Source organism: Phacochoerus africanus, chromosome 15 (genome assembly GCF_016906955.1).
Source record: "Phacochoerus africanus isolate WHEZ1 chromosome 15, ROS_Pafr_v1, whole genome shotgun sequence".
Classification (NCBI taxonomy): Eukaryota; Metazoa; Chordata; class Mammalia; order Artiodactyla; family Suidae; genus Phacochoerus; species Phacochoerus africanus.
Genome location: NC_062558.1, coordinates 74540234 through 74561454, shown reverse-complemented (window position 1 = coordinate 74561454; position 21221 = coordinate 74540234). Strand labels below are relative to the sequence as shown.

The window sequence follows — 21221 nt, the reverse complement described above, 5'->3', positions numbered from 1 at the left end:
TCCTCCTCCCTTCCCTTCCTCCCCAGAAGACATGGAGTCTAGAAGCCCCAGGTCACCGATAAGAAGTCAAGGATGCTGAGAAGGAAGACCCTCAAGGAGGCCCACCCCCATCAGTTTTGAGGACCAGCAGCCTCATTCCTAGAACAGCATCAAGAACAACCTGCAGGAGTTCCTGTCATGGCACAGTGGTTAACGAATCTGACTAGGAACCATGAGGTTGTGGGTTCGATCCCTGGCCTTGCTCAGTGGGTTAAGGATCCAGTGTTGCCGTGAGCTGTGGTGTAGGTTGCAGACAGCAGCGCTCGGATCCCTTGTTGCTGCGGCTCTGGTGTAGGCCGGTGCCTACAGCTCTGATTAGACCCCTAGCCTGGGAACCTCCAGTTGCTGCAGGAGAGGCCCCAGAAAAGGCAAAAAGACAAAAAAAAAAAAAAACAAAAAACACCTGCAAACCCTTCCATCATTTATGCAGCCTGCTTACACCCCTTGCGGCCCCGTGGGCGAAGGATTATCTTGACCCTTTTCACAGCTGTCCAAGTTGAGCCTCAGAGAAACAAAGTGAATTACCTATGATAGTTTTCATGCTCAGACCTCATCCCATCCACCTCCTCCCTCAATGCCAATAACAGCAATTATTATTATTACCTTTTTTTTTTTTTTTTTTTTTTTGCTTCACCCATAGAACTTCCAGGCCAGGGGCTGAACCCACACCACAGCAGCAACCTGAGCCACAGCAGTGACGACCTGGATCTTCAACCCACTCAGCCACCAGGGAACTCCTACTATTACCATTTATAGCATCTCTCATGCACCAGGCATTCAACTAGGTACTTTACTTCTATTAGCTCATTTGTCCTTCAGAACAACCCGAGAAGCAGGTTAAGGGTACCCCATTTTACAGGCTCAGAGAAGGTAATGACATGAGTGATCGCACTTGATGGCAGGTACTATACTACACACTTTCGAGTGCATTAAGTCACTCATATCTCAAAAAGCCTGCGAGAATAAGTGCAGGCATCATTTCCACTTCAGAGACACAGGAACGGAGTCTCAGAGACAAATAAATTGCCTGAGGCCGCATAGCTAGGAAGGAAAGCTGTGATTGGAACCTAGCCTCCTTACCACTGTTCCACATCTCTGGCAGTACAGGCGACTTACCCAAGGTGACACATCTAGAGAGTGTCAGAATTCTGTTGGAACCCCTGCCCAACTGAAAGTTCAGGGTCCTCCCACCCAGCTCTCCTGCCTAGAGAAGGGCTGCAAGAATGCTTTGGATCCTGTGAGCAGCCTCCTCCTCTCCATCCAAGAGCGCTCTGCAAATCAACCCTCAGAAATAGGATGCTCCCTCCATGGTGGCATCCAGCCTGGTGAGGCTGACAAAGCTGGGACACAGCCCAGCCAGACTTTTTTTTTTTTTTTTTTTTTGCCAGTCTTTCTTTGCCTGCTGCTTGCTGGCTGAAACCAGTCCCTGATTCTCATTCTCTCCCTTGGTCCCCATTGAACGCGCTGAATGAGAGGTAGAGAAAGAGTGTGGAGGAAGAGCCAGAGGGTCTTAGTGAGCCCTGTCTGCCCCTCCAGGAAGGGTAAGAGAAGCTGGGTAGGGGCAGGGAGAGGGGTGCTGGGGAATGGTTCTGGAGTTGTGGGCCAGGGGTAACCTAGCAACCACTGGCTCGCGCTGTCACAAAGCAACAGGCTTACCCCACAGAAGTGACAAGGCTTCCCGTTGACATGTCCTTTTGCTTGAAACTGCTCAGACAGCAAGGACGACTCACCCACATGCTATAGCGGCCACGTTCCTCGGTGAGTCCCAGGATCACCACAGGGGAGGAAACGGACATTCGAGCCAGGCCAGGGCCTTAGGGCAAAGCCCAGGGAGGCCGAGATGGAGGAAGGAAAGCTCTGTCTCTGAATTGGTGTGAGCCTTCAGGCCGCCTGTGCCTGGCCAGCTGGAGGCCCCAAGGGCGAGGGAAGGGAGGCCAGGCGCAGACTCAGTGGGGCGGCCTGGCCCATTCAAGCCCCCAGTGACCCCTTCACAGCAGCTGAGGGATATGACCCATTCGTGGCTAATAAAATCAATTTAATGGTTTGCACCTAACGCTGACAAAATGAAAACAAAAAGTAGGATGAAACTATTAGCCTTTCAAGGGTAAGTATTGCTTCAGTTTCACATATACACGTGTGTGGGTGTGTGTGTGAGAATTGGGTTATGATATAAAATGAGTTTCTTACTGTGGTCACAGTCAAAAGTATTTAAATTCTCTGTTCTAAAGAGTCCTTTTCCTGCAGGCAGGTGCTTCCAAATGCCGAGCCCTCAACCCTGCAGCATCTAAGTGCTCTAGAGCCTAGGCCTCCACTATCAAGGGCACCTGAAGCTTCCTGCCAAGAAAGTCCTGCCAACTGGTTTTCCCTTTAGAGGAAAGACCAGGAGACTTTGAGTCAGGATGCCTGGTTCCTTGCTCTTTGATCTTAAAGCCGCTCCTTTTCCCCGACCTCAGACAGTGCTACCCACTCCCCTCCACCCCGACCTGATGGAAGGCTGGCCCTGGGGGATGTCTTGCAGATTCTGTGACTCAGAGGGTTATTTCTCAGAATGCATTGATTTCCTGCCTCAACCCCATCCTTGGCAATTGCAATATATATATTCAGATCCATAGATTTAGATCCACAATTCTTGGCTTTAACATCTATTTTCCTTCACTCCTGTCATTTAGTTTGTTTAGTAATATAACGAATACCAGTAAACACACCTCCTAAACCAAGAACTAGAAAATCAGAGTTCCCGTTGTGATGCAGTGGTTAACGAATCCGACTAGGAACCATGAGGTTGCGGGTTTGATCCCTGGCCTTGCTCAGTGGGTTAAGGATCTGGCATGGCTGTGGCTGTGGTGTAGGCGGTGGCTACAGCTCTGATTAGACCCTAGCCTGAGAACCTCCATATGCCGTGCGTGCGGCCCTAGAAAACACACACACACACACACACACATACACACACACACAAACAAAACAAGCAAACAAAAAAAACTAGAAAATCACCAACACATCACATGTACGCCTTTTCCTCCCCTTTCCCCTCCCCACATGCCCTCAGAAATAGCCAGTATCTGAATTTTGTGTTTAGCAGTTCCTTGCTTTATCACATTCAAGATAATTTTGCTAGCTTTTGAACTTTATTTTTAAAAAGGATCTCAGGCTGGAAGATCTCCTGCAACTGACTTTCCTTGACTTAGCACTACATTGGCAAGTTTCATTTTGTTGTCACATGTCATGGTGTCACATGAATGTGGTTCATTCATTTTCATTGCAATATGTTCAATTGTCTGAATGGACCACAACGTATTTGTCCTTTTTGTGCCTCTGGACATTTGGATTGTCACCAGGTTTTTTGAAATGTGGATTTGAATAATCCTACACTTTCGCACATCTGCAAGAGTTTCTCTTGGGTATATTTCTGGGAGAGAAATTGCTGGGAGATAGGGCATGCAAATGTTCACTTTTATACAATATTGCCAATTTTTCCGCCTCAAGTATCTGTTCTGGTTTACACTCCCACCACCAGTAGATAAGAGCTCCTGTTACCATCTTCAATGCTCACACTAAGTACACCAGTCTTTACTCCAATAGAGGCCCTACGATGGCTACGGAAGTGAGAACCCAAGTGGCGGAACATCCTCTGATGAGGTAAGTCCCAGATGTCTCCCCTGCTGACCCATGAGGTGGAGGGGTGGGTGGAGGACCGAGGAACTCAACAGACGGAGGGGCCAAGTGGAGGTCACCTTCTACTGCCGTCAGCTAGGCCCCTAGTGGGTTCCCGGACCCAGGCCCATAGTGGGTTCCCGGACCTGAGTTGGCACAGGTGACAGGCTGGGCCTCTCCTGGGGAGGGAGAGGGTGTGGTGGCAGGGGGCGGGAGCACAGAAATTCCAGGGGTTTTTTGGGGGTGACTTCCTCTGTTAGTTGGGGGTAGGGAAGGCCAGCTAACAGCAGCTTTCAGAGAAGGTTTGTTTTCTGTCTTTAAGTCCCAGATCCCTTAGAGGCGAATTGAGGATGGAACAGGAAACTCAGGGGCCTGGTCAGCGAAATCCTCAGAAGGTCCCAGGGCAAAACACCTTGCTTAGCATATCCAGAGTCCATCTGTCCTCCTCCAGAGGGACTCCCTTCAGCCAGGGCCATGGGAAAAGAAAGCAGACAGCAAGCAGGCAGGTGGTCCCACCAGGCCCCTGGCGGAGAGCAGCCCACCTCTTCTGCTGGACCAACTCCACCTCTGCCTCCAGGGGCAGAGGCACAGGAAAGGGAAGCAGTGTGGGTGGAGGATGGAGAACCTGAGAAGGCTTGTCTCCAGCGAAGCGGAGCGAGCTTGAAGCGTCCCCTGCAGAGACGCGGCCAGTAGCCGCCCATCCACTCTGCATCTCCCAGGGGGGCCCCAAGGGAGAAGGACTTGCTGGTCTTGTCTGGCCTTGGCGCCAGATTGGGCCCCTGGATGCTGAGTCTGGGCCAAAACTGCCTCCGGGGTATGGGGGAAGGGTGACAGCCTATAGCTGGCTTCTCCTGGGCTGCCAGCAGTTTGGCTTCAGCAGAGGCCCTGGCTGGGGTCAGCCTTTGGGCCCTGGAGCTGTATATAACGCGCCTTTGCTCCAACCAGGTATTTGGATGGGAAGGTGGGTGCTCCAACCAGGTATTTGGATGGGAAGGTGGGTGCTCCAACCAGGTATTTGGATGGGAAAGTGGGTGCTCCAACCAGGTATTTGGATGGGAAGGTGGGTCTATAGCTTCTCTTTCTGGCCTTTTTTTTTTTTTTTCCTCCTCTTTTTGCCATTTCTTGGGCCGCTCCCACGGCACATGGAGGTTCCCAGGCTAGGGGTTGAATCGGAACCATAGCTGCCGGCCTACCCCACAGCCACGGCAATGCAGGATCTGAGCTGTGTCTGCCACCTACACCACAGCTCATGGCAACGCTGGGTCCTTAACCCACTGAGCAAGGCCAGGGATCGAACCCACAACCTCATGGTTTCTAGTCAGATTCGTTAACCACTGCGCCATGATGGGAACTCCTCTTTCTGGCTTTAGAAATGGTTTCTGAGAGGAAACTGGGGTCCTGGGAGAGTCCTCCTGAGTTCTCTCAGATGTATCCTAGCTCCCTGGTAAGGCATTTTAGGGGGACAGAAGGGGGTTCCCTGGGGCCAGACTGCACTAGCTGCAAAGGGACCCTGGGGGAGGCCCCGTTTTGGGTGCCATGGGGGTGGTGGTGAAGTCTTGGAAACCAGATTTCAGAGGATCTCTCAGGAATGGACTCTGTGTGAGGCACCAAGTTGGGTGGGCACTGCTGCCCGGTGGCTCCATTTGCTTCCCCTCGACCCTCTCCTTCAGTCCAGGCGCTGAGCTGAAACCTGAGAAGAAGTCAGGGTGCAGGCCAAGGAGCCACGGGGACAGCGGTCCACGGAAAGAACTGCTGATCCCAGGGATCGCGGATATCGAGCTGATCCGAGAGGCACTGAGGACCCCCAAGGCGCAAACCCCTGGTGCCTACCGCTTCGGCCGGCTCAGCCACCACTCCTTCTTCTCCCGACACCACCCCCACCCCCAGCACGTGACCCACATCCAAGGTAGGGGGGAGGGTAGGCCAGGGCCTGGCCAGTGGTGGGGGAGGGTGCATGGTCTTCAAAACTGGAAAGGAGGGGACCCAGCCCCTGTTTCCAGGCTGAGCCCCAGGGAGGATGGGCACTTGGCCAGGATTCCAGGGCTACATGGCTACTTGCAAGCTCTTGGCCAAGACACGACTCAAGCTGGGGCGGAGGTGGGGCAGTTTCAAGGGCCGCCTGCATAGCCCTGCAGGATTTACATCATCCCTGATTCTCCCCTCTTACAGATCAGAGAAAGGGAAGAATGGTGTGCTCCAGAGCTGTGTTCTCTTCTCTAACTCAAGCCATTCCATCCACTTAGCCATTCATCCATCAAATATCTATTGAGTATGAACTAGGGGTCAAGCACTTTTTTAGGCCCCAGGGTGTGACAGTGAACAAATCAAGAGTCCCTGCCCTCACAGAGCCAGCTCTCTGGTGGGAAAGGATAGAAAATAGATAACAGAAAATAGAAAATAGATAGAAAATAATAAGTGTCAAGACTATCAAGGGGAAGACTTAACCAATAGCATGATCTTGGAGCAAAGAACTAAAGGAAGGGGGGCATAAACAATGTGGATATCAGGGAAGGGTGTCCCAGGCAGAGGGAACAGCAAGTCCAGAGGCCCTGAGGCAAAAGCATCCTGGCTTTGTTGGAGGGAAAGGAAGTCGGTGTGGCTGGAGCACAGTAAGGAGAGGGAGAAAGGAGATGCTGGAGTGAGGCAGTGGGAGCCCAGATGGGGTGGGCCCTGGAGCTCCCCGTGGTTGCCATTAAGACTTCTTACTGAGTCACTGGAAGGTTGAGAACAGAAAAGTGATCTACTGGCTTCTGAATGGATGGTGGCTTGGACCAGGGAGGTAGCAATGGAAGTTAGTGACTCTGCTCTAGAAGTACCCAGAAGCTAAGGCCAGTGGGCTCTGCCAGCCTGTCTCCCAGGGGTTTGGTCTGTGAAAACTAGGGCTGCATTGACTGAGACAGAAGAGCCCACAGAAGGGGCCAGGGGAAGGTGACGAGGGTCAGGGGTTTGGTCCAGGACACTGGTGATGCGCCATGTGAGATGCCTCTTAGATGTCCAAGAGGCAGGGCCGAGTAAGAAGCTGAGTGGATTGGGGCAGAGCTGCAGATGTGAGAGCCACTCAAGTGGGGGTGGTGTCTGAAGGGGTGTGCTGGGCGGGGTCATCAGGGGGGAGGAGCGCCTGGCCTGAGCCCGGGGCCCCAGGGCTCCTAAGGGGTTGAGGAGATGCAGAAGAGGCAGCAGAGGACCGGCCAGTGAGCTGGGAGGACCCTGGAGAGTGAGGGGTCCTGGCAGCAAAGGAGCGTTTGGGGAAGGAGAGAGGGGGCAACCACAGTAAGTCCTAATCAGGCTCTTCCCGAAGCTTAACTGTCTAATGATGCTATAATATCACACAGACCTTATGCCGGAGGGTCCTCACGTGTAAACAGTCTCTTACCACCTCCAGGCTCCCGGGCACTCAGCCCCGCCAGGCTGACGGACAGATGGCAGGGAGTTTTATCCAGAGGGTCGCACTCCCTGTGATTTGAGCCCTGGCCCCTCTGGTCACAGACTGTGGCTTAATGTCCCCACCCCCACGTCCTCTTCTTTCGGCTGCCTGCCTCTGTGTGTTCACACCTGCGGTTCACTGCTCTGTCATGGAGAACCAAAAGGACCCCAGGACTAGGGTCCCAGGAAGCCCAGGTTCTTGTCTCCCCATGACCGACTCACTACAGGACCCTGAGCACATCCCTTCGCCACTTTCTCTGTGTCCCCAGGGGTGAGGCCTCAGTGACTGCAGGGGCCCTCCCAGTTCTAGCAACCTCTGGGCTTGTGGTGACTGGAAGAAGTGGGACCACGAGCCCACCAGCCTCCCAGAGTTCTTGGGGTCCACTCAGGCCCCCGTCCCACAGCCTCTAACCCTTCACAGATCTCACCGGGAAGCCGGTCTGCATCGTCCGGGACGGGTTCCCTCTGGGTGCCTCACCTCAAGCCACACCCTTATCCCGCTATCTGATGGGGATGCCCACCATCTCTGTCCCCATTGGAGACCCGCAGTCCAATCGGGATCCCCGGCTTTCTTCTGGTGGGTATTTGGGCCACAGCACCCACCCCCCAACCTTGGGGTTATCCCTGTTCCCGAGGGCAGCCTGGCTTGGGCGGGTGCCTGAGAAGAAAAGGGCCTTTGCTAGCATGTCAGCAGGGTCTGGTGGGTACCCCATTCTTTTCCTCATTTTCTCAGGCAGCTACCTTTGCATGATTCCCCCTCCCCAGGTCCTCGGAAATGCACCCCTGTTGGGCTCTGAGGTATCTGAGGTGTCATCCGCACAGAGGACAAGCAGAGAAGGGCAATAGTCATGTGACTCACAACTCCAGACAGGAACAATATGGGAAAGATTGTATTTCATAACCTGTATGCTCTGCCACCAGCCAATCAGAACCTCGGCCATAGGTAGCTGCTGGGGCAGCATTTCAGAGGCCTCAGCCTTCCCAAGCCTCATGCTTTCCCTTAAGGGCAGGGGGAGGATCCGGGGGAAGAGGCAGAAGGGTTTGGAAGGCCTGCCTGCCGCAGAGCTCTTTACCAACCTCGCCAGGAGTCACTCAATATTTTAGTAGCTGGCACTGCGTATCACTGAATCCCAGTGCTGGCTTCCAGTTCCTAAAAGAGGCAACGCTCAGTTAAATCACAGACCCTTTGGCGCATGCAGCCAAACATTCTCCAGCATTTCTCAGAAAAGCCACAGGCTAGGACAGCAACATCAGCAGCAACCACACCCACCCACCCACCAATGGTGCAGTTCCTACTCCTTCCCTCGTAGGAAGCCACCCTTCCCCGTGAGATGCGGGGCGGAAAGTGGGGAGGAGAGGAGGCTCTTCCACCACAGCCCTCCCCACACCCAGTGCTGTGGGGGCGGTGGGGGGGAAGGGGGCAGGTATCAGTTGGCCCGATGGTGTCCCCTCCTCCCAGAGACCTGGAAGAAGGAGTTGAAAGACCTGGCTTCCCGTGTGGCTATCTTCACCAAGGAGAATGAGCTGAAGAGCAAGGAGGTGGGTGCAGCACAAAGGCGCGGTCCGGAAAGGGATGAAATGCATCCGCCCCTTTGTAACGAAATCCCACCCACGCTCAGGTTCAACCTCAACAGCAGTGGCACAAAAGCAAGAGTGCTGCTATAGGCACAGGGAAGGAGCCCACAAATGCAACCAAAGGGAGGGGATACAGAACAGACCTTGATGGAGAAATCCACCAAGGGTTCAGAGTTTAGAAGTGGAAGAGGGGAGGCATTCCTAGTGGAGGCACATGTCACGAACACTCAGAAGCTGGAGAATGCAGGGCATCTTTAGAGACCAGAGGGCTACAGTCCAGGATATAAGTGGGCAGCAGTCAGGGAGAAGGCAGGAGGGGGTCGCCTTGGATGTGGGCAAGATCAGCTTGTTGCTCATTTCTGAACTTAGTTCCTAATCTGAGAAGGGGGTGGCGGGTCACTGATGGTTTTCAGACAACATGGGGGCGGCCTCCTATGTGCTATTTGCTGATAAACCAGTAAAGACAAGTGGGAGGCTGCTTGAAGGTAGTTGGAACTGGTCCTAGGACAGGCCCAGCCCTGGTTCTCATCCCTGTTTGCAGCTAACTCAGCTAAGCTGTTTGGGTCTCAGTTTTCTGATCTTTAAAATGGGGACAAGGATACTACCAGTCTTAACTGGAGTTGCCCGGGCAGGAGGTCCTAAGCCTTGTGCCCACAGACCTGGCTCAGGAAAGTGTCCCAGGGCAGAGAAAGGGTGCCAAATGTGGGGGACCGACCTGGGGACAAGTGAGCTAAGAGTTAAGGTGGGTAGTGGGGGCCTTGGTGCAGGAGACTGTTTTCAAATCTTAGATGGGCTGGGTGGAGGGGTCTGAGCGAGGGCTTGCCCAGGAGGAGGTACAAGGACCACCCAAGGACCATGGGGGGTAGCCAGCATTCAGTGAAGTTCCAGGAGGAAGAGCAATGGCTACAATGGAAGGGCACCCCCTGCTGGCGAGGGGAGTCTAGGACAGGGTGGGCATGTCCCTGGTGGACATACAAATCCTGATCAGCTTCTCCCCTCTGCTTTCTCCTCTTTCTCCCCCTCTCTCTCTTGCTGCTTGGAGTCTCTGGCTGCTTTTTTCCCAGCAGAAGGAGGAGCCTCAGCGGGAGCAGGGGGCAAAGTACTCAGCAGAGACCGGTAGGCTCATTCCTGCTTCCACCCGGGCCATGACCCGCCGCCACTCCCGCCAGGGCCTGCGAAGCCAGCCCAAGAGCAGAGATGGAGGAATCCAGGCCTTCATCCTACAGGATCAGGAGTTGCTGGTGAGGCCCTGGGAAGGCTGGAGGCTGTGGACCCTACAGAGGCACTAGTCTGAGGGCAGAGAACACAGCAGGACCTGCCCCCAGTCTCAGAGCAATCCCTCTAGGACCCTTACAAACTGCTTCAAGTGTGACTCCTCCCAGGCAGCCTTGCACCTGAGACTAAAAGACTATAAAATCCCAAACCTGGGAGTCAGGAGCCTGGATTCTGATTCCCTGCTGCCTCCAGGGTTTGGCATGAGCCAGCTTTTCCCTCTCTAAGTCCTTTCCCCCCTAGGGACCTGAGTTCCACAATTTAGCCAAACTGGGAGCACCACACATTGTCACGAGGGCTGGTCCAGCAGTGGCACTTGATGAGTTGAGGAAGGGAACAGTGAGGTGGGGTCCTGCCTGGCGCATCCTCATCACGCCTGGCCTACCGCACCCACAGCCTGCAGGGCTGGTGCCAGCCACCTCCCCACACTCTAGAGGGGTCTGGTCTGTGCTGCGGCAAAGCATAGAGTCCCGTTCTCTGTGTTTGATTCCTCATTGAGGCCTAAGAGGTGTGCAGAACTTGTGCTGGTAGGCGAGGCGGTAAGCATTCCTGCCCTCAGGCCCACATGTTCTCTGAGAGAGGCCAGACTGTGAGAGCATCTTGACACCTGCTCTGCGGTCAGTGCTTTAAAGCACACAGTCCCCTTGGACAGCTCAGGAAATGGATAGAGCAGAGGGGGTCAGGATCCCCATCCCACAGATGGGGACACTGAGGCCCTTCCAGGTGACAGCCCATGGCTCAGGTCCCCAAAGGGGGGTGGGCAGCATAGCAGGGGCTAGAACACAGTACTTTCTCCACCATAGGGCGGCCTCACCTTGCCTGGAAGTAGGTTCTCGGGTCCTGTGGGGAGGGGGCACAGGGCAGGTAAGTGGGATGCGGAGAATGGAGGAGGGCCCTGGGCAGATGGAGGTACGGGGGTCCCCTCAGTGAGCGGGTATCTGGGGGTGAGGGTGGGCAGCTCAGCAGGCACAGGCCTGGGGAGAGACCCGGTCCAGTTCCCACTCTGCCCAGGGAGAGGCAGACCTGCTGGGCACTGACAGCCCCTGGGGGTCCTGGGGAGACTGATCACCCCACTTTCCTAGGACTCCGGAGGCTCCAACTCCCACTGCGAGCCCCAACTCCACATAGCCACAGCCAGCATCAGCATCTCGGCCTAGGGATCCCCCATAGCCCTTCCAAGACAGAGCCGGATCTTGTGGCCTTGATCCTTGACTGGAGGATGCAGTGGGGAAAGGGCCCTGAAGTGACAAAGATGCTGGAGGCTGAGAAGGATGAGGAGGCAGCTGGGAGCGAGGAGAGCGTGGTGCTGGGTGGGGAGGAGCCCCCAGCTGAGCAGAGCGCAGAACCAGCCAGCCCCCACCCTCAGGCTGCCCACAGGGATCACCCCACCTCTTTGCTAACCTCTCAAGACTCGGAACTTGGGAACTTCAGGGAGGGTAGGCCCTTGGGATCCCTGAAATCCCCATACCAAGGACCCAGGCGCATCTTTGAGGAGCTGATGGGTCAGCTCTGACCTCGCCTTCTCAGTGAAGGACCTTGGGTACCACCGGCCCAAGGACGGCTCAGGGACGAGGGGCCCATGTCTGACCCTGGGGCCTCCTTATGCTACCTCTCTGCGAGCTGTCCTCCTCTCTTGAGACCTGATTCCTTATCTGTCCAGTGAGGAGGTTAAGAACCTTCTTCTAGGGCTGTTGGGGCAGGAAGCTTTCTACAGAGTGTGAAGTCCCATGCGGAGGGCTGGGACTATGGTGCGGACGGGTCTAGGCAAGCACGTGGCTCTGGGACACCACTTCCAGGCTGAACTTGCCATCCAGCCACACTGACCCAGGCCTGTCCTCCTGCTCACAGATCCTGGAGCTCCTCTCTCAAATCCTGCAGACAGACTCCCTGCATGCTATCCAGTTTTGGCTCCTCTACGCTCCCCCCAAAGGTGAAGACACAGTCCCGGGCCCAGGACTTCGTCTGAGTGGAGGCTGCTGAGGGCCACGTGCTCCGGTTCTGCAGGACTCAGCTCCAACCCCAGGGCCTCACACTGGGACCCCTCCTTTCCAGAGCCCCAAACTCACCTTTTCAACTTAGACAAAAGTCCACTGCTCCCTCCGCCTCCTCGTTCCTCAGCAGGATTTCCACGACTTTGTTCCTTAGAAGGGACACCTCCTCCATGCTGACTGCAGGCCTTGGGCCCTGCAAGGGTGACATTCAAAGACCATATTTGGCAGACACAGCCCCTAACACACATGCACAAGCACATGAGAACACATGTGTGTGTGTATGAACACAGGAATGGACACACACACAGGGATGGTGGGTGGAGGGTGCATCTAAGTGGGCGGGTGAGGAGTGATGAGAGCCAGAGAGCTGACTAGATGGCAGAGGGGAGGAGGAGGGGAGGAGAGCAGGTCTCTGACAGGTTTCCAGGAGGGCCAGGGGGTGTGGTGGCGGATGGACCAAGAATAAAGTATAAGACAAGAGAGGGGTGACAGGCTGAGGCGCATTGCATACACAGGGCCAGGGAGAAGGGCGGACCTCCCCATGGGGCCCTGCAGACAGAACGTTAGATAGTTAGAGGCAGCCTCCTGGCCTGTTGGGCAGAAGAGCTGGGGGCCCTGCCTCCCACCTGTCCCCTCTAGGTCCAGGATAGGGGCCAGGGCCTTGCCCCTGAGGATTCTACCCCTGACTGTGCTTACAGAGAAAGACATGGCGCTGGTGCTCCTGCAGACAGCGGTGGCTCAGCTCCTACCCCAGCCTCTGGTCTCCATCCCAGCAGAAAAACTCCTGAACCAGCTCCAGAAAATTCAAGAACCATCTCAAGAGAGGCAACAGCTACCTTACAGGTGGGCTTCACACCCCTCACCTGCCCCTCTGTGCCCAGAACTGATCTCTCATAGTCAGCCAGTGTCCTGCCAGTGGAGACTATAAGAGGGAGCCAGGTGCTGGCCAGGGCCTGGGCTGCCTGAGCCTATCCTGGAAGAAGAGGCCCAGGCTCTCCCCAGGGGCCCCCAGTCCTATCTGTGCAACTTGAAGCCTCACTCTACCTGAACAGATTCTGGGGACCGGCTGTGGGGGATGCCAAGGGGGTGACCTGTGTCAGGTGCAGCAAGGCAGGGTGGGGAAGCCACAAGCATCTAGCTCTCTTGAAGCTCTTGGCCTTTGGGAAGACACAAGGAGAGAGGGAATGGTAACACTAGGCAGGCAGAATTCCCTTTAGGCAGGTATTATTAAGTCCTCCGCATGGCTGCAGAGAAGGCCTAGTTCCAAGCTGGGGAAAGGGCAGATGAGGGAATGCCACTCACAGCAGGTGAGTGGGGCCTGAATATCAGCCGCTGAACCAGCAATCTTGAGTGCCCACTGTGTTCGCCTGACCACTGGGTGTTTAGCCCATTTCTAGTCCATACAGCCACCCACAGAGGCAGTGGTACCTCCATATCACAGATGACAAAACTGAGGCTCAGGAACAGTTGAATAGCAGCCAACGTCACCAGGCTGGGCAGCAGAAGAGCTGGGATTCAGACTCAGGCTATGTGACTTCTAGTCCCAGCTTTGCTCAGCTTCACTGAGGATCCTGTTGAAAAAGCAGATGCCTAGAGATTGTCACAAAGTAGGGCGATGGTGAACACAGAAGAAGTGTTTTTTTGTTTGTTTGTTTATTTGTTTGTTTTGCGGGGGGGGGGGCTTGCCCACAGCATGCATCCCTGGGCCAGGGATAGAACCTATGCTACAGCAGTGACCATGTCAGAACTTTAATGAGCTGGGCCACCAGGGAACTCCAGAAGATGTGGTTTCTTGTTTGTTTGTTTTGGTCTTTTTAGGGCTGCGCCTGCAGCATATGGAGGTTCCCAGGTTAGGAGTCAAATCAGAGCAGTAGCCGCTGGCCTACACCACAGCCACAGCAACGCAGGATCCGAGCTGTGTCTGTAAGCTACACCACGGCTCACAGCAACGCCGGATCCTTAACCCACTGAGCGAGGCCAGGGATCGAACCTGTGTCCTCATGGATACTAGTCAGATTCATTTCCACTGAGCCACAACGGGAACTCCCAGAAGATGTGTATTTTTAACAGTCACCTGAGTATTTCTGCTGGCACTTGAGGGACACTGCAGGGGTGGATAGGAGTCGAACAAGGCCGAGAGGGTGGAGGAGATCAGGTGTGAAGTCAGGAACATGCAGCATTAGGGAATGTTAAGGTTGAGAGTGGCTGGAAGTCGGTGAGGAGGGGCAGGTGCTGGGCTGGCGTGGGGATGTTAAAGGGGCAGGTGCTCGCTCTGGCCCTGGACTTGGGTTTCTTTTCCACTTTGAGACCAGGGAAGGCACGGTAGTAACGCAGCTTCACTGTGAACTTGGGCAAGCCACCTCCCTTCTAGGAGCCTCCGTTTCACCTCAAAAGCCCTTCTCCCTGAATCACAGGGAAGAAAAATCACATTGGGTACATAAAAAGGCTCGCTCAAGTGCAAAGCCAGTATAAGATCTGGGTGTTATCCATGGTCACCGGTGATTCCTTAGGGGTCCTGTCTTCTCCACTTACACAGGAAGGCTTCCTGTCTGCAGGGAAGCAGCAGGCCAAGGAGAGCCAGGACAGGGACAGGGGCCTCCTCTACTTCCTTTACCCTGTGGCTGCAGCGGGTGATGGAGTCAAAGTTGTTGGGTCTGGCTTGGGGTGGGGCCAGCCCTGGACAGATGCCTGCTGGCTCTTGCCTCTCCTGGGGGCACTTTCCTTACCTTCCCACCAGCCCTGCCTGACCTACCCACCCTCTCCTCCTGTTGGTTTTAGCCAATCCCCGAAGAAGACGAAGACACCACCTCTAACAAAAAGCGAAAAACCAGGTAAGAGTCTGCACAGCAGGACTCTCTGGGGGCTCGCTGAGGCCCACCGTGGGGGACTCAAGGATGCCTGGAGTTGGATCCCTGCCCAAAGAAGTTGCTCACTTCATTCATATGTTCATCCTTCATCCATCCATCCATCCATCATTCATTCCTCCATTCATTCACCAGATCCTTAATGAATGCCTAGGTGCCAGCCTCTGGGGGTCACTGGAGAATTTGGGGACAAGTTTCTGCTGCCGTGGGACTTATAGCCTAGGGAGAGGGGTGCAGACCACAAAGACATCTGAGGAAGTAACAGAGCGATGTGAGTCAGGAAGACTGGCAGGGTTGGGGGAGAGCTCCTTGAGCCGAAAGACTGGAGGACCCAGCCCTCTGTGGGTCAAGGGAGAACCTGCAAGCAAGCAGTGCTTCCACCTGCCAGGTGTGTTGGTGAAAGGACAGACAGGCCAGGGTGGCCGGGGCCTTGTGGGTTGGGGACAGCGGTAAGAAATGAGACAGGCCAGGCATCAGGCTTCATGCAGAGGGCATGGGGCTCATGGGAGGGTTATAAGCAGGGCGTGATGGGACCCCTCTGGCTGCTGTGTGGAGAATGGATTGTGGGGGTCTAGGGGGTGGTGATGGAGACCAGGGGGAAGCGTGAGCCTTAGGCCAGGGCAGTAGGGAAGGGGAGGAAGGTTGGAGGGGAGAGGACAGATATTCTCAATGTACAGTTTTCCCCACTAGACTGCAAAGGGTGCTATGTGCTGGGCGCAGTGTCTGATAGAGAGTAGGTACTGCATAGACGTTTGCTACCTGGATGTAGAAGAGGGCTGGGGTGAGGCTCAGGGAAGGAAGTCGACCCCACCCAGGCAGCAGGAGAGCCCAGTGCACAAGCCAGGCTTGACCCAGGTGCTCACTCACACATCCGCATCCCCTCCCCGCCCCCCCCGGGCAGCTCCCAGGCAGGGCCCAGCCCCTCACACTCTCCTCTCTGCTGTGTCTTCCCCTCCCAGAGAACATTGGGAAAGCACAAGTTCTTCGCCTGCACTCGAGCCCGAACCCAGCAGAGAAGGGGTCAAAGGCAAAGGCAGAGGGCTGAGGAGTTCGCGCCACTTTGCCCACCTTTCTCAGGAGAAGCCCCTGAGTTCGAAGAGTCAGCCCCCACCTCCTCAACAGCCCTATCGGTTTTCCTACCACGTGGAGCCTATTAAAAGACTGTCTTCCCCTTAAGAGGACAGTTCTGCTCTCCTAGCAGTGGGAGCTCTGCGTTTGCGTAGTTTGTTCCTGGAAAAAGGATGCGCTATACCAAACCACCCCAGGTCCCTCAGAGAAAGCACCCCCCCACACACACCACCACCGCACCGACATGGGGCTTCCTGGCTCTTTTAGGTTCCAGAAAACTGAAAGGCAGAGGTCAGGAACACACAGGTCACTTTGGAACACTCATCCACACCAACCACTGAGTTCCTAGCAGACCCTGAGCCAGGACGGGGGTACTAGCTATTGAAGAGCACTGAGTGAGCAGTTATACATACTTTATATGTGGTTCCGTATTTGATGCTCCCCAAAGCTTTATGAGATACAGAATCCTTCCCATTTTATAGGTGAATCTACTGAGTGAGGCCCAGAAAGGTGAACTAGCTTGTCCAAGGCCCCACAATAAGTGAGAACCAGGATCTAAACCCCAGCTGAGTTCTAGAATCTTTGCTCTTATCTGCTGTATGCAGCGGCCTTACAGATGGCAACCTTCACCAAAAGTCGTGATTACATTCCTGAAGGGCACAGGGGTAGCAAAGTGGTGGCTGGCAAGTCCAAGAAGGAAAAGGACTTTATATAAATGTGACCCAGATGCAGCTGGGGCATCCCTGTCCTTTAAGATGTAGAGAAGATGGTCTTGACCCTCTGGGAAGTCCAATGTCAATTTCTGCAAATTGCTTGGGTAGGGGGCTGGCACTGAGGCTTTACATTGTCATGGTCACTTGTGACTCTGAGCTCCTACTTCTACGAACTTAGTTCAGTCCATGGATGGTGGCTCCATACTTAGGGCACTGTCTCCCTACATTAATCCAGATGACCCCATTCATACAGAACTTTCCTGTGCAGCAGGCTTCAGTCAAGACCAGGGGCTAGGAATTCCCATTGTGGCTCAGGGGGTTAAGAACCTGACAGAGCATCCGTGAGGATGCAGGTTCCATCCCTGGCCTCACTCAGTGGGCTAAAGATCTGGAATCGCCAGGGTAGGTTGTGGATGCGGCTCAGATCCAGTGTTGCTGTGGCTGTGTCATAGGCCTCAGCTGCAGCTCTGATTGACTCCTAGCCCGGGAACTTCCATATGCTGCAGGCATGGACATGTTAAAAAAGAAAAAAAAAAAAAGAAAGAAAAAAGATCATGGGCTAGATGGAGATTTGCTGTGAATCCAGCAAAAGCTTCATGATCAACATTAAATCACTACTAAATCGCCTTGTTTTAAATGTTGTGGCCACTCGCCCACTTTTCTGTTCCTCTGGTGACAGCATCTTGTATAACAACTAAGCCCCTTGCCACCTTGCTGACTCCCCTTTGCAGGAGATGTGGATCCTGCCTTGGATCTGATATAGGATCTTGCAGGATCTGTTATAGGATCTCGTGGGAGTTGTGGATCCTGTCCTGACTCGGGGTCTCTTATAGGAGCAGGTGCCCGTTCTTGCAGGATTTTGTGGATCCCAAGCTGGCTCTGGGTCTCCTGTAGGAGCAGGTTTAGTTGCTTCTTATAGTTGTGGTCTGCTCTCAACCCTAACGACCAGCTTGCCCTGAAAATGCCCTATTTTTTAATTTTTCCAACTTTTTGCTTGTACAATATGCCTAACACAAAATGAACTAACCACCTTCAAGTGTACAGTTCAGTGTCATCAAGAACATTCACAGTGTTGGGCAACCATCACCAGCGTCCATCTCCAGGACTCTCTTCATTTTGCAAAACAGAAATTCTGAAACCCATTAATAACTCCCCACTCCCCGTCTTTCCAGTCCCTGGCAATCACCCACTGCCCTTCTGTCTCTCTGAATCTGATCACTGCAGATACACCTTCTTAGTGGAATCATATAATCTTACCCATTTGTCCTTCTGTGTCTGGCTTAACATCACTGAGTGTGATGTCCTCAAGGCTCATCTATGCTGCAGCATGTGTCAGAATTCCACCCCCCAACATGTCTGAGTTTAATCAATGCAGCCGTTCAGCTCCTTCAGCCTCTGTTCCCAAACCCTCCAGCCCCACCTTGGCCTGTCCAACCTCATCTTGGGGTTGGGCTGAACAGGAGAACTGCATGGAATAGGGTCCTTGCCCCTTAGCAAGTTGTGGTCACACAAATACATCCCTCCTCTGTTACGGACAACTTAAAAATTCACACAGTGAGAGTTCCTGTTGTGGCACAGTGGTTAACGAATCCAACTAGGAACCATGAGGTTGCGGGTTCGATCCCTGCCCTTGCTCAGTGGGTTAAAGATCCAGTGTTGCCGTGAGCTGTGGTGTAGGTCACAGACACAGCTCAGATCTGGTGTTGCTGTGGCTGTGGTATAGGCCAGCAGCTGTAGCTCCAATTAGATCCTTAGCCTGGGAACCTCCATATGCCGCGGGTTCGGCCCATAAATAAATAAATAAACAAAATCCACACAGTGAAAAATTCACAAAATGATCTGCTTCCAAAATAAATCCTACTTGTTGACACAAAAGCCCTGGGTCTTAAAGTAATCCTTCTACCTCACCTTTAATTTTTCAGGAAATATTGCTATGACATTAATATTTGCCCCCACAGATTCTCATACTTTTCTCATTCCCTAGCATGTACCTCTTAAGTTTCTTAGCACCTCCTTCAAATCTATTTATTTTGCTTTCTCCAGTTCAAGCTTGCTTTTGCATCTCCCTGCAAAATGCTCATGTCACTGCCTAGGCTTCTGCACCCACTGTCACTGCATTTAAAGATAAGATGTTCTGGGCCTGGCTTCTTTTTTTTTTTTTTTTCGTCTTTTTGCCTTTTCTAGGGCCGCACCCTCGGCATATGGAGGTTTCCAGGCTAGGGGTCCAATCAGAGCTACAGCCGCCGGCCTACGCCAGAGCCAGAGCCACAGCAACGTGGGATCCGAGCTGTGTCTGCAACCTACACCACAGCTCACGGCAACGCCAGATCCTTAACCCACTGAGCAACGTCAGGGACCGAACCTGCAACCTCATGGTTCCTAGTTGGATTCGTTAACCACTGCGCCACAGCGGGAACTCCTGGGCCTGGTTTCTTACCCATGTCTTTTGAGGGTAGATTGTGAAACAGAAGCAATCCATCTCAGCTGCTCTGTAATCTTTTAAGAGAAATATAAGGGGATTGAGCTGAACCATGTACACGTTAAAAACACTGTGGAAATAAACATGTGATAAGCAAATGGGAAATTGCTATATGGCAAAAACAGAGATGGCTGACCTGTGGTTTCTCAGGATGACTTGACTTCATTTAATGCACACAGCAACCCCTAAGGCAGGCATGACTATCCACGTTCACAGGTGGAAAATCCAAGGCTTGGAGGAAAAGAAACGTTAACATTCACACAGTCAATAAGCAGTGGGTTCAAACTCAGGGCTCCTCAGTCAGTGCCCTGTACTCTCTGCCAGCTGCCAGCTCAGGCTCACCCCCAAGGCCCACTCATCTCCAGACAGAGAAGCAGTCCCTTCTCTCACTTCCAGCCACTTCCCCCTCTCTTCCTCCTAGTTCCTCTTCCCCTGTCTCTTAGATATGGAGCTAGACAGGGTTTTTTGTGACTCCCCGACCCTCTTTAAAGTCTGACAACAGGGAGTTTCCATCGTGGCTCAGCGGAAATGCATCTGATTAGCATCCATGAGGACACAGGTTTGATCCCTAGCCTTGCTCAGTGGGTTAAGGATCCGGCATTGCCATGAGCTGTGGTGTAGGTTGCAGACGCAGCTCGGATCTGACATTGCTGTGGCTGTGGTGTAGGCCAGGGGCTACAGCTCTGAGTTGACCCCTAGCCTTAATAAATAAATGAATAAACTAAGTCTCCCCACAGGCCTGCATCCTCTCTCCGTGTTTTAAGTGAGAGGGGGGCAGGCACTGGAGGAACTGGAAGCCTCCAGACATCTCACGAAGTACCTGTCAGAATCATTGCTGGCCTTCGTGGAAATGGAAGTGGTGACAGGCTTGCCTCCCTCGTCACCTACATGGAGCCACCTTGACCTCAGATCCTGTGCAGGTGGGGGGCCAGGCTGCTTGGGGGGCTGTGGCTCATAAGGTTTGCTTGGTTGTGGCCTCTGTATTCTGCTTAGCAGGGCTCCCTGTCTGTAGCGGCTTAGCCCCCATTTGGGCATCAGGGTAACATCTTCTGGGTATCAGGACACCATGGCCACCCGGGGTCTCTCCTAAGTTTCCCCTTGGCATCAGGCCCTGGAATCTCTCCTCTCCCTAGCCTCTGCTTCTCTGCTAGAAGCATGAAGACAGATTTTCCTTTCTAATTGTCTCTCCTACGGCTCCCTGTCTTCCTTGGGATCCAGTCTTCTTAGCCCTGTGGAAGTCACTGCTGGGTCTGCCCAGATGTTCCCTACCCCCTTCCAGATGGGCCTGAAACTTCGCTCCATCCAACCAGAATGCCCTGGGCATAGTGACTGGTTCAAGGTTTGGGTAAGCATGTGACCCAGTTGAGCTAATCACAGTCTTCCCTTGGGATTTTTCTTTTGCAAGGCAAAGCAATGTTGTTGGTGGTGGTGGTGGATTTTTTTTGCTTTTCGCTTTTTAGGGCCATACCATATGGAAGTTCGCAGGCTAGGGGGTCCAATCAGAGCTGCAGCTGCCGGCCTACACCACAGCCACAGCAGCAATGCCAGATCCAAGCCACATCTGTGACCCACACTGCAGCTTGCAGCAATGCTGGATCCTTAACCCACTGAGTGGGGCCAGGGATCGAACCCACATCCTCATGGACACTTGAGGTTCTTAACTTGCTGAGTCACACAGAAACTCCCACAATGTTGGCTTTTGAGTTGATGCCATCATTGGTCATCACTGCTCCAAAGCCACGGATTCAGTCACACCTGATGCCCCCAAGTCTCCCCATCCTTCCCCCATTACATGAGACAGTAAAGTTACTTCTTAATCAAATTGTTGATTTTATGCACCTTTAACATAAAACTTACCATTTTAACCATTGTTAAGTGTACAGTTCAGTAGTATTAAATATATGCTTATTTGGGGGCTACCATCACCACCATCTGTTCCCAGAACCTTTTTCATCTTGCAAAACTGTAACTCTATACTCTATGCAATATCTCCCCATTCCCTCTTCCCCCAGCCCCTGGCGCCCACCCTTCTACTTTCTGCCTCTATGGATTTGACTCTTCTAGGTATCTCATATAAGCAGAATCATACAATATTTGTCACTTCGTGACTAGCTTACCTCACTTACCAATGTCCACAAGTTTCATC

At 53.4% G+C, this 21221-nt stretch overlaps 1 protein-coding gene and 1 long non-coding RNA gene across 2 annotated transcripts; one reads left to right on the top strand and one right to left on the bottom strand.

Annotated features, from left to right (window-relative positions):
- The first annotated feature begins 3488 nt into the window (after window positions 1–3488).
- TBATA (thymus, brain and testes associated) lies at window positions 3489–16012 on the top strand. Its single transcript, XM_047762361.1, has 9 exons — window positions 3489–3675; window positions 5361–5596; window positions 7535–7690; window positions 8573–8652; window positions 9756–9929; window positions 11809–11890; window positions 12650–12794; window positions 14730–14782; window positions 15775–16012. The coding sequence occupies exons 1-9, from the start codon at window positions 3629–3631 to the stop codon at window positions 15858–15860; spliced, it is 1059 nt and encodes a 352-aa protein (XP_047618317.1). The 5' UTR covers window positions 3489–3628; the 3' UTR covers window positions 15861–16012.
- On the bottom strand, window positions 7988–21221 carry LOC125116805 (uncharacterized). Its single transcript, XR_007132428.1, has 5 exons — window positions 21193–21221; window positions 19212–19306; window positions 13380–13522; window positions 12027–12144; window positions 7988–8263 (listed from the first exon to the last, which is right to left on the bottom strand). It is a non-coding gene; the product is annotated as an uncharacterized LOC125116805 (long non-coding RNA).

Bases quoted from the DNA above. Each gene is read 5' to 3' on its own strand.
- TBATA (XM_047762361.1), top strand. From the start codon at position 3,629: ATGGCTACGGAAGTGAGAACCCAAGTGGCGGAACATCCTCTGATGAG. The intron at 3,676-5,360 runs GTAAGTCCCAGA...CCTCTCCTTCAG, and splicing joins GCGGAACATCCTCTGATGAG to TCCAGGCGCTGAGCTGAAAC. The intron at 7,691-8,572 runs GTGGGTATTTGG...CCCTCCTCCCAG, and splicing joins GGATCCCCGGCTTTCTTCTG to AGACCTGGAAGAAGGAGTTG.